Source organism: Dermacentor albipictus, chromosome 5, assembly GCF_038994185.2.
Source record: "Dermacentor albipictus isolate Rhodes 1998 colony chromosome 5, USDA_Dalb.pri_finalv2, whole genome shotgun sequence".
NCBI classification, from domain to species: domain Eukaryota; kingdom Metazoa; phylum Arthropoda; class Arachnida; order Ixodida; family Ixodidae; genus Dermacentor; species Dermacentor albipictus.
Genome location: NC_091825.1, coordinates 9,029,824 through 9,043,144, shown reverse-complemented (window position 1 = coordinate 9,043,144; position 13,321 = coordinate 9,029,824). Strand labels below are relative to the sequence as shown.

The following is a 13,321-nucleotide window of genomic DNA, read 5'->3' as shown; positions in this document are numbered from 1 at the left end:
AGCCGATTGCGAAGAGCTGGCCTCTCGAAGAAGCAAACGATGCTGGTGCGAGCAGTGCTTTCGACGCGAACGAAAGCAAAGTCTTGGGATCTCCTCGTGTTGGAAATGCTCTTTGGTGAGTATGTTTTTAGCAAAACGATCTAGTGATATCGACGATCTTTCACCGATCTAGTGAGCTCGTTTCCGGTCAAACAACTGTAGCGTTGTGTTCCTGCATGCCTCCTCGTGGAACGTAAGCGGGGATGCGATCGTCGGCATTTGTGCGCTGTCCAAAGCTGTCGGCAATTTACAAAGATGGTTTAAACGCGTGAAAAACTTCCCGGTTCATGCAGTACGTGTAGTGACCTTCATCTGTTGACTACCCCTCACGTTGACTACCACTCACGTTGATTACCACTCACGTTGATTACCACTCCCGTTGACTACCACGCACGTTGACTACCACTCTACATACACGCAGACGCACCAACAAAGGAATGCAGGGTCGATCGAAGCAGATTACGATGGCACGCACGCAGAAACAAGCGCGGTCAGGCATGGTCGCGGACGCTGCGAAGGAACGAAGCAGAGTTGACGTCACAACACCGCGGTTTCCGGTCTCCGCTCCGCTCGCTCACTCAAAGGGGGGCAGAGCTACAGCGCAATTTCAATCCACGATTACGTCGCTCTTAATTGGAAAAAAAAAAACCAAATTTTACCTACATGGTTTATAAGGTTCCGGCATCCGTATATGAGCGTCTAATTGAATTCGACAGACTCTTCAGCTTCCCTTTAAGAACCCCTATTAAGATTTTTGTTTAATTTTGTTATACCCGCTACTTTGTTACATGGTGCATTCCCTTATAGCAAGGTTCCACTGCATTCCATAGGACAAATGGCAACAAAACTACACTATCAGTCTGGCAAGTTCTCTTTTGTGCTCACTTGAATAAAGACCTGCCAGAGAAGAATGGTTTCTTTACACAACATGCTGTGAAGGCTCCTCACACATGTCAGAGCAGATGGACTGTCCAGTGTCAGCAAATTCAAAGTCGCCACCGCTCGAGCCCTGCGAAGAGGTCACACTGGATGATGGCAGGCTTTCATCAGCCCACTCGTCACTGTCCACATGGCCACCCTCAGTCACATCACCATGCAGTCGGACACCAATGTCGCCACCCATGCAGTCCTGCAAAGAGTATGGCTCTTCATTGTACAGTCAAACGCAACTATATTGAACCCATTCATATCAACTTGTCTTTGATGTTGAACAATTTCACAAAACCGTAAAGTTACAATAAGAATATATAGCAAGAAATATAGTTATATAGAACAAAATTAGCAGCCATTATCCATATATCAAACTTCAACACAAAACTGCCCTGAAAGTTGGCTTTCCCATGTAGTGGCCCGGAAAACTGCCAACACCCTTTTGAAAAAAGTGATTAAGCCAAGCTTCACCTATGCGGCTCTACCAGGCCATGGCCAGCACTGGGCACCCCCCTAGAAAAAATTATTCTGCCTTGTAGTGCTCGCTCCATCATTTTGGTGTGTTGTTTTCCTGTGTGTTGCTTTTGTTTTCAGGCAATGGCTGGCGCGAAGCGGCAGAATCTGCCGTTCACTGTCAGGTTCAAATTGGCAAGTCAAACATAGTCAAACAGTAACATAGTCAAACAGTAAAAAAGAATCTGACATCGCTGCAGCATTCAAAATTAAGAAGGAAACAATTGCCATGCCAGTTTCCTGGTGACAACAGTGAAAAGTCTTCTGACGAGTGCAATGAACCCATTGCCGGTTACAACAAAGTTTGGAGCGAGTTCAGGGTCGAAGTCAAAGACGGGCCATTGTCAACCTCATCATCAGTGCTGTAGCTGTCATCGCATCAGTTGCACTACACTGCGGTCTGTTGCAACAACGGTCACCTCATCGGAGATATGTTTGCAGAACGAGCACTATCTGCCCTCAGAAACTCCTCCGTCAAAGTACCACCTGTTTTATCGTCAGCAGTGAAGTACTCCCAGAGCTCAGTAATGTGAGCAACTTCCGCAATGTGGGTTTCACTCTGGTGCACAAAGCCTGCCTTTCTGAAACAGTTGTTTATGGTGGAAAAGGGCCCTTAACTATAGTATTTACCATTGATTGGCATTGCCACTGGTTCCAGCCTTCATGATCGTGGCTCTCCCAGTTTTCAGAATTGTCGATACTGTTCCCTGCACGAGCTCATACTTCTTCGAGTCTTGCAAAATTTGCAGTTTCATCTCAAGTGACACAGCTTTGCGCTTGGCGCTTTGGGCTTGCGAGTTCAATACATGTGGATGTGACTGCATGTGCTTATCACATGTGCACACCCAGCTTAGAATAAAAGCAATTTGTTCAAGTCCATCCACATTGTGCATGTAGTCTGATGCACTTGAACATCCCCTGGCTTCAATCTGATGGCAGGGGGAGCCAGATAGGAAACAGCTGGCTTATTAAGTGTAGGTGCTCTGAGATGCCCAGAGGAGTGGCCACCTTGACATCCACATAGGCTGAACACCATAGTACTGAGTGCCACTCCTCCCTCGAACAAAACAAATTTACTGGTTCACCGTTCTCTTGGGTTAGGAAGTGCACCAGATACATGTTGTATGTCAGCGGCAAGTGTTGTGAGCACTAATATCATATTTGGTGATTGCGCTTGCCTTGCACAAATGCAAGACTGTTTCTAGCAGCACTCACCAGAGAAGTTGCTTAAGATGATGGGGTATAGAATGTGCACCAGGTTGTCCTTCCTTGAGTGAGAAGACACAACCAATGGGTGACAATGATGGGAGCAGCCTTTCTTTCCTTTTCCTTTTTGCTTTCTGGTGGTAACCAGGCAAAATAAAAGATTGTTGTCTTCTTCGTGTCCAATTTTTATGGCCATGCGAATATCATGTATCACCAAATCGAATAGGAAACGCTCGAATAGTGAACGTTCAAATAATTGAATTTGCTCATCAAATATCCGCGATTAGATTTTTCGAATATTCAATATATTCGGTGTAGAGACCCACACAGTGCCCCATGTCACGTGCACTGCAAAGCCCCTTATGCTTAATGTCACCCTTGCGAGTGCTTCACTTTATTTTCAATGCTAAACGAGTGCTCAGCATGCCATGGATAGGCTGCCCTGGTTGACGTGGTAGCAGACGGCTAGCACTCTCCGATGTCAGCTCGCTGCGGGGATCACACACACAGCACTCAAACGCTGCAATTTGTAGAGCGGTACCCGGTCTGTCTCTGTCGGTACAAGGTTCAAGGTACAAGGTTCAGCTGAGTCAACAGGACCGATTGAAGTAATAATGCAACGTGGACAGAGGAAACAGCAACAAAAGCAATGCATATTTCGTCACATGTGAAGGCATGTGTGATGATCTAGCGGATTAGCTGCCAAAAGGCACACACATCCTGCTGGATACATGGCAACAAGCTTCACGCTGCTTTGACAGCCATCAATCTAAGCCAGATGCATTATCTCAGGACTGATTACTGATGAGCTATCCATACAAACAAATCAGCAGCAAGCATTGTGCTACAAGTTGTGGCCCGTTATCCCATCGACCAGCGGTAAATTCGTTACGGCCGCACTGTCTAGGCCATTAGGCCTAACTGGCACAGCTTCGTCAGGCATCAATGACTAAAGCTGCGGTTCAATGACAAATCAACACAGATTTATTCGCAGCAGCTGCGCAACACATGGAAAGCAGACAAATTGTCTTGCAAACAAAGCGCGTGCACTGGAGGGCAACAAAATTGTTCAAGGCCGCCATGTTTATGACACACCATACAGTGGCCCCTTGTTCCTGATGCCGTTTGTATAGACACACATTTATTTATTTATTTATTTATTTATTTTATTTATTTATTTATTTGTTTATTTATTTATTTATTTATTCGGTATACCTACATCGCCTGTACGGCATTATCGTAGGGGGGTTAAAATACAGGTGGTCACAATGGAAACATATTCAGCAACATCAAAAGAATACATCAGTAAATACAAAATAGTTTAAGCACTGAAATTCGCAAAAGCGGAATAGAAACTAACAAAGTACAAAACTAAGTGAGAGACAAAGTAACTAACTAACAAAACAGAAAAAAAGTAGCGTATGTGCAGAGATGAATAACAGAACAATCAAAGAATATGGCTCTCAATAGCATTTTCAAAACTAGAAGCTGCCATCACTTCATTAGGGAGCTCATTCCAATCGCTAATCGTGTTAGGAAAAAATGAATGCTTAAACACATTGTTACGGCACTGATAAGCTCTAGTTTTGTTAGCGTGGTCTCTCCTAGATGAAACGTAATGCCGCTCCTTGATGAACAGTGTTTTGTCAATACCAGTTTTACTTTTATATATATTAAAGAATTTCAATCTTAGGATTTTCCTGCGTGAAGAAAGAGTTTTCCAACCCAACCCTTCCCGTATTCTGGATCCTCTGGTAGTAAAATTATAATTTCCTGTTACGAAGCGTGCTGCTTGCTTTTGGACGCGTTCTATTTTTACTGTGAGGTTTTTAGTGTATGGATCCCAGATAACGCATGCATATTCTAGAATACGCCTGATGTTTGTTAAATACAAGGTTGCCTTCAGTGATGAAGGAGAATGCTTAAAATTTCGTCGGAAAAAGTGAAGAAGACGGTAAGCTTTCGCGCTAATTAAGTTAACATGATTAGTACAGTCAAGCGTTTCAGAAAACGTAACTCCGAGGTACTGAACATCATTAGCGGTACTGAGTGCAATATTATTTATGCAATAAAAACTGGGGAACTTTTTCTTTTTCTTTGTAAACTGCACATGGTAGCATTTACCAGTATTCAGAGTCATCTGCCACTGCTTGCACCAAATAGATACTTTTTCAAGGTCGTCCTGTAAGACAGACATATCGACATAACATTTCACTGCACGATACATGACGCAGTCGTCGGCATACAGTCTAACTGTTGATTTAAGGCCTACTACTAAATCATTAATATAAACTAGGAACAAAAGAGGCCCAAGCACAGAGCCTTGAGGCACTCCCGATAGCACGTGCATTGGAGCCGAGTTTACCCCATTAAGAACAACTTGCTGTTTGCGCAGGTGTAAATAATCCTTTATCCAGCCAAAAATATGTTCAGGAAGGCCTAGGAATGATAATTTTAAGCAAAGTAGATTGTGCGGGACGACATCAAATGCTTTCCGCAGATCAAGAAAGAGTGCATCTATCTGTTCACTATGGTCCAGGCCGAATGCAATGTCATGAGTGAATTCGGCTAGTTGTGTTACGCACAAAAAACCAGAGCGGAACCCATGCTGAGCCGAAGCGAAAAAGTTATTTGTTTGAAAATGTTTCATCAGATTAGAGTACAGGACATGTTCGAGAGTCTTACAGCAAACGGAAGTTAAAGATATCGGCCTGTAATTGCCTACGTGTGTACGATCACCCTCTTTAAATATCGGAGTCACGTTGGCTGTCTTCCAATCTTCGGGCAGTTTTTGATTATCTAGTGACTTGTTGAATAATATTACTAAGAAAGGCGCTATCTGTCTCGAACATTGTTTCAAAACATGATTAGAAATTCCATCGGGTCCATGAGCTGAATGCAGGTTTAGGTTAAACAACAAAGCCTCCACTCCTTCCTTGCTCACGGCAACGTTTTCCATTTCCGGTAATGGTGTCAGTGTGTAAGAAATAGCAATGCTACATGGCTTTGTAAAAACTGAATGAAAATACTTGTTGAATACTCCTGCTTTTCCTTTGTCCTCTTTAATTAGGTTACCATCATTTGTGATGGCTGGGATGCCAGTATTATCCTTCTTGTTGCTCTTGATATACCGCCAGACTTCTTTAGGATTTGTTTTTAGTTTATCTGCTAAGGCTTGTAGATATGCATCCTTCGCAACCTTCAATTCGCTTTTAAGTTTTGTGCTGATATCCCTTAGCTTTTTGTACATGCTTAGGTTTTTAGTTTTGCAATATATTTGTAAGTTCGGGATTTTTTCTGAATTGATGAACGTAAATCCTTATTAATCCAAGGTTTATCCTTGCGGCACTTAGTCGAAACCACCTTAGACGGAACGAAATCTGAGGTCAATGAAAGCAGTTTATCCCTGAATATGACCCACAGACTGTCGATGCTACTAAATGAACTGTAATACGCAAATATAGGCAGGAAATCGTTTAACTCATTAGAAATAGCCTCGTAATTACCCCTTTCATAAAAGAATACCTTTTTCGGCCGCATTTTGGTAAATTCTATTTTTCTGCAACGAATAGTACCTGCAACTACTTCATGATCCCTAATCCCTGGTACTAGTGCAATGAAGTCTATGATATCTTTATGGTTACTAAAGACCAAGTCTAACACATTTCCGTCTGTACATCCAAAACGAGTAGGAAAATCAACGAACTGGAAGAACTCATAGGTCATTATTAGCTCGCAAAATGCAGACTGAAGCAATGACCTATTACTCTGTACAGGACATAGGTCACGCCATTCAACATCTGGCATGTTAAAATCACCACCAAGAATTATCGTTTCAGATGACAGGACTGAGAGTGACCTTGAAAGGCTGATAAATGGCTCAACAGTGTTCAAATTTGGTGGTCTGTAGAAAGAACCGACAATAAGGGCGTTTCCACCTGAAAAGCATAGTCTGCACCATACAGACTCTGAGGTATCATCAGCTGGAAGAAATGGTGCACTTTCAATTGTGTCCCGAACTAGAACAAACACCCCCCCTCCCCGCGCATTTCGGTCCTTTCTATATGCAGCATAGTCTGATGGAAATACCTCAGAATCCGCAATGTCAGAGTCTAGCCAGGATTCGGTGGCGATAAGAATGTCAGGCTTTGATATCGATAGAAGGCCTGCAAAATCATTAGTTTTATTCTTCAGGCTTCGACAGTTTACGACAGTAAAAGAAAGTTGTTCAGGTCTATTTCTAGTAAATCGGGAAGAAGGCTGCGTTATTTGCTATTGTGTACATTCTCGAACAGAACCACTAGAGCCATCAAAAATATATGTTTTCCCACTTATCACCAGCTTGTTATACCTAAGCGTGTACTTCATTTTCCGTTCCCATGCATATGCGAGCGGAGAATTTCTTGCCTGACAAACATGTTTAGAATAATCCGCTTATTGAAAAGTTAGTTCCCTTAAGCTTAGAGGCAGCAGTCAAGACCCTTTGCTTATCTTTTAAAGCAGTGAACTTCACAATTACAGGCCTTTTTTTGTTAACTGCGTGTCTGCAAATTCTGTGCGCCCTCTCTATGGCAGAGGGGTTAATTTCTAGTTCGAGATTGTCTGCACAAAGCGAAATCCCCTTGGACTCGGACTCGTTCCATGTTTCTTTTTCGGTGTCATCCAAAGCAAAGAAAAGTAAATTATTTCTACGCGATCTGTTTTCAATATCGTCTTGTTTTGCCAATACATTGCGCATGGTATCAGCCAGATTAGTGTTGTGTGCCCGCAAACCTTCCCTTCCATTGGCCTCGGTCAGAGCTTCAACCTTTTATGCGAAGCATATTACTAGAGCTCAACCCAGCTCGTCAGGCGCGGCGGTGTCGCCTTCAATACCACGTGACACCGTGACGTCACGACAGAGGAGAAACGGGGCTCCAACTCGCGCCGTCGCTCGCGGCGTCGTTTTCAAGGCTGACCACGTGACACCGTGATATCACGACAGAGGAGAAACGGGGCTCCAACTCGCGCCGTCGTTTCCAAGGCTGACCACGTGACACCATGACGTCACGACATAGGAGAAACGGGGCTCCAACTCGCGCCGTCGCTCGCAGTGTCGTTTTCAAGGCTGACCACGTGACACCATGATGTCACGACAGAGGAGAAACGGGGCTCCAACTCGCGCCGTCGCTCGCGGCGTCGTTTTCAAGGCTGACCATGTGACACCGTGATGTCACGACAGAGGGGAAACGGGGCTCCAACTCGCGTTGCTGCTCGCGGCGTCGTTTTCAAGGCTGACCACGTGACACCGTGATGTCACGACAGAGGAGAAACGGGGCTCCAACTCGCGCCGTCGCTCGCGGCGTCGTTTTCAAGGCTGACCACGTGACACCGTGACGTCACGACAGAGGAGAAACGGGGCTCCAACTCGCGCCGTTGCTCGCCGCGTCGTTTTCAAGGCTGACCACGTGACACCGTGACGTCACAACAGAGGAGAAACGGGGCTCCAACTCGCGCCGTCGCTCGCGGCGGCGTTTTCAAGGCTGACCACGTGACACCGTGATGTCACGACAGAGGAGAAACGGGGCTCCAACTCGCGCCGTCGCTCGCGCCGTCGTTTTCAAGGCTGCCGACGTGACACCGTGATGTCACGACAGAGGAGAAACGGGGCTCCAACTCGCGCCGTTGCTCGCCGCGTCGCGGCGGTATATAAGCAGCTGCGCTTGCCTCTGCTAGATACTCACGAGGTGAGATGCCTCCTGGAGACAGAGCTGCTCGTTGGAATGAGAAGCAAAGGTTGCGGCGTGCTACAGAGACTGTTTCTAGGTGGCTTTGCTACGGCGCAGCGACTACGCGCCCCGCATCGGACGCGGTGAATGTCGAGCAACGCAGCGTTCAGCGCGACATTGAAATGTGCGCCTGAGCAAGCGCCGCACGCCTGAGCCGACGCCAACGACACCGGCTTTTCTGCGACACGAGCTCCTTAACGCTGTCGCATTAAAATAAAGGCTAGTATGCTTCGCATCCTGGGCTTAACCTTAGCTCAGCCACAGCCTTTTTTTTTGTCATCTGCTCAATTTGCTTATGCAGTGTTTTCTGCTGCGACCTCAAAACTTCAAGCTCCGCGAGTATCTTCTCTTGGCCGTCTAGTAGTTTTGGTAGGCATTCTATTGCCTTTAATATTTCATGTTCCGCGTTTTCCGAAAAAGGGCCGGGATTTTCCTCAACATCTCCGGCCATGAGTAAAAGCGCTTTCATCAAAGAAAATGTTGAACACACAGCACACCACACATCAGTGTGGTGTGCTGTGCCACATTCTCTTTTTACAGCTTCAAGCAACCCATCACTAGACTAGCTTTGGATTTACGTGGCGGATGTGAAAGTGTCATGACCCGGTTGCATGCATTTGCGTGGACGGCAAATAAATGAAGAGGAAGGGCTTGGGGAGGGTGATATGCAAACATATTTTATAAGCTGTCATAAACAAGAACTGAGATGTAACAAGTGCTGGCATACTAATGTAGAGTTCGCTTTAACAAGAGCACATCATATTGTATATCTTGATTTCTATGTACCTAACTTACAGATAGCTTGCTACATTCTTCTTATAGAATGCGAGGAGACTACCGAGCTAGTGCAGCACCGTATTTTCTTGGCAAAAATTTGTAAGCATTAAGTTTCGTGAAACATTTCTGACATTCGATATTTGATTCAATATTTGGCTTTTAGTTCTTGATTCAATTCAATATTCTATTTGAAATCTACTATTCTGTATTCGCACACCTCAACTAATTTTGTATTCTTTTTAAGGGGGAGGCTGTCTTTAAAGGAACACTAAAATGAAAACTGATTTTAGTTGCGCTAGTGAAACACCCTTCCACAATACCAAAAAGGCCACTCAGCACAAGAAGATGCTTGGTACTAAGCCAGTAACGATGCAAAGACGGATGTCATCGCCATCTTGAAATTCTTGTACCTTTACCCTATGACGCCATAGATTTTTTACCCCTTCTGCTCAGGCCTAGTTAGATTTTCACCAGTAAAGTTGACTACATTGTATTGAAGAAGAGCCAAAGATTGAACTTGGAAAGTTTCAAGAACCTTTAACTGAAATGTGAAAATATACTTTGCAATCTGCGACGTTACACGGACGTATTGGCCCTGGGGTTCTGACACAAAATTCATAAACGTCACTTTGACCACCATTCTTTTTCTTCTAATAAGCAACCTACTGCCATGAAATTCATGAAAGTAGAGCTTTTTGAGAATGATTTAACAATAAAAAAATGATTTAATGTTTCTCTTAAGTGTCCCTTTAAAGTCGTCTCCTCGAAATTATTGAAACGACGCAGTCTGCGGACAGGATATGCTGCTGTCAAATTTTTCAAACTGACATCAATCAAGAATGGTATTTGAATCAGTCTGTTTCTTCCTACAATTACCGTGCTTATTTATTGATGAATTTTAATAAACAGGCTGAAGTAAGCAAAAATCTGCTTTCAAGTTTCGATAACAACTGCATACTTCCGGAAGAAGTCAACTATTGTCTGCTCTCGCTCGGGCATGGCTGCCTGTGCGGGAACAAAACTTTGGCTATCCTGCTGATCAGTGTCTCAGCTGTATGGGCCTGCAAATTTCTATTAGTTTTGAACACTATACTTAAGGTCAGAGCTTGCCAGCTTGTACCCACTCCTGGTCACCTGTGCATTGGCAGACGTTGCTTCATATTGAGCAATTCACCACATTCAAAATACGCAATTTGGATGTGGCTACCATCTCTCAGTCAACCTGGTCTGCACAATGCAGCACAGCCACGCTGGGGTGCACGAGCACACACTGCGGCCTTGCTGTGCGCAAAGCAAATGCTGCACATATGCACTACAGTTGAATGTCGCTTGTCTGCTACGTAGCACAGACACTGCAGCTCGCTGAAGACAAGTAAATATGGCACGTCATAGGCACCAAAGTCCAATATAGTGGCTTCTATGTGAACATCCAAAATCAAATTCGAACTGCGCACCACGGTGACATTCGGTAAGCAGAACATTATGGGCTCTGCCGCAGCCTTCACAGTGAAAGGCATTGGAGCAGGAGCACTGCAAAGCTGTTCAAAGGCGATCTTTGATTGCCAATAACTGCGCCTCTTCTGAATGCACTGAAGTAACATTTGCTGCAAGGTATTTCTGAAATAGTTTAACTTCAAATGCATTTGTCGACTTCAATAAAAAGTGTTTCAGGACCTCTTTAACTCTTTGTTGGATCTACAGGGTATTCCAAGACTTCCCGGGTTTTCGAAAGAAATGCGAGGAGGAGTACACAGAAGCCATTTGTCTACCTAGGTTATGCAGCCAGGCGGTCGCAAACGGTGAGGATAATTGTTGTCGTAATGTCAGCATTTAATTAAATTCGATAATTACCTTTTTATTTACTGCAGTTAGCATGGATGTTTATATTGGAAACTCAGAGGCGGTGCAATTTGGTGACTTCCCTTTTGTAAAATTTCAGTAACGTGCCTGTGTCCAGAGATATGCACGTCTGAAATTTCAGCCCAAGCCGTCTACGCATGTGAGGCCCCTCCCTAGTGTGACGCCGCTGTTGCGTGTAACGCTCAGTCTGACAAGAATGTGGCGTGATAGGAGACCGTGATTACTTTTAGTTCTTGGGCAGCGTTTCCATTCTTCTCCAGCGAAACCAAAGAATGACCATGCAGGCGACGTGAGAAGAGCCCTGTTTCTTTGAGCAATTGCTAGTAGAGTGGGTGACAAGGCGCCGTGTCGCTTAAAACTTCTTTTGCACTCAGGTGCAGCGATACTGCTCTGCTTCTTTTTATGATAGTGGAAGCTTTGTTTGCAGAACGATTGCAATTAATGACATCTCACAACATAAAGTGACAGTGTGAGCTGTCACATAGCATATTATTAACCACTAACGTTTCCAGGGTGCTTTGCACATGCGTAAACAGAATTGCATTGTCAGCTCTTAGGAAATGCAGGTTAATGGCCCATATTCTCTATGTCACCTTTTTAAAATTAGAACGCATCTACCAGTCCTTATGGCAGAGCACAAAATTGTGTCAATGTAGTCAAATTCATATTTATTTAGTCCTTATGGCAGAGCACAAAATTGTGTCAATGTAGTCAAATTCATATTTATTTAGTTACACACAGCTCCGATCCCAGCATTACTTCAGAAGTAGTGAGAAAAAAAGAACAAAGGAAAAAAAAGAAACAAGTGCAGTGTAAATCCACGGCCTACATACAAACAAAACATACAAACATTTTCGAAATTTGCTTCAAATATACCATTGCTTACACAATATTAGTTTCGAGTGATATGAAATCTTATTCAACTTAGAATTATGACAATGGCCAAAGAAACCAATGGTTTAATATGTTCAAAATGATTGCCTTCCACTGCTACACAGCACTTGAACGTGAACTGAATGTGAACGTGAACGTGAGCACGTGAACTGCTCTTGCGTTGAGTCGACAGCTTTGCACAGCATTTCCAGGTTGGTGCTTCTACAGGCGGTAACTATTCGTGTCGTTGACATCGGTGGGCTCAACTGGGTAAACGTGATCTCTCCCGTAGCCCCACAAAAACAAGTCCAGTGGAGAGAGATCAGGGGATCTCGGTGGCCATAACATCTGTGTCCAATCTCGGATCTCGTCAGCCATAACATTCGTGTCCAATCTACTGCCGTGGAAAGTTACTGTTTAATCAGTTCTTGGCAATGGAGGGGAAATGTGCTGGGGCCCCATCATGCTGGAACCAAACTTGCCGCAGTTAGTTAAGAGGGAGACTCAAGGCAGATTTATCAACGACACCAGCAAGAATTTCGTGAACACAATTCTTTCCATCGAGGTTCCCTTTGAAGAAGTGAGGGGCAATGATTCTGTCCCCAAGTATGCCACACCATGCATTTAAACCCCAGCGAATTTGGCGGTTGTGTCGCTGCAGCCAGTGAGGATTTCCTTGCGACCAGTAGTGAGCATTGTGAATGTTCACTCTGCCGTACCTGCAAAATCGAGCCCCATCAGTCCAAATACCTCTTTGTACAACATCCTTATCTTGGTAAATTTTTATTAGGGCCCAATTACAAAAGTCTGCCCGTTCTTCAAAGTTTGCCTCACTTAGGTCTTGATGAAGGCTGACATGGTATGGATGAAATTCATGCTTTTTTATAATGTTGTGCACTGTTCCACGCTTTTCCCGCATTGTTTAGAAATCTCTCTGATGCTTGCATTTGGCATTGCACATACACAGGCAAGGACGTCAATTTCAAAGTTCTCATGAATGACGCTCTTCTTGGGCTGTCTATTTTGGTATTCACAAAAGTACACCTTTTGGTATTCAATTTGCATTCACGATATAATTCAAACTGGACTAGTCAGGACACATGCACCACGCCCCTATGGCTACCCCAATAGCGACTCCTTTACCGCTGGTAAAGGAGTCGCTATTGGTGGTGGTCGCTATGGTCTTGGTGAAGTTTAAGAAGCAGTGAGTACATTGAACACACATCATTTCCCATCAAAAATGTCTATTTTTGACGTGCCAAAGAAAAGTTGTCGAGTAATCACTGTAGCCCACTATGTCTGATTACAGTATTGACTAGGGATGCCAAATATTCTGAACACTGCACTTACGAAGG

General features: G+C 44.3%; 1 protein-coding gene across 9 annotated transcripts in view; it reads right to left on the bottom strand.

Annotated features, from left to right (window-relative positions):
- The window catches only part of tefu (Serine/threonine-protein kinase tefu), a 1,084,056-nt gene that overhangs the window by 701,602 nt on the left and 369,133 nt on the right, over positions 1-13,321 (bottom strand). For all 9 annotated transcript variants that reach the window (XM_070538252.1, XM_070538256.1, XM_070538258.1 and 6 more), the window contains one exon: positions 988-1,168. In XM_070538252.1, coding sequence (XP_070394353.1) covers positions 988-1,168 — 181 coding nt within the window. The remainder of the gene's footprint in view (positions 1-987; positions 1,169-13,321) is intronic.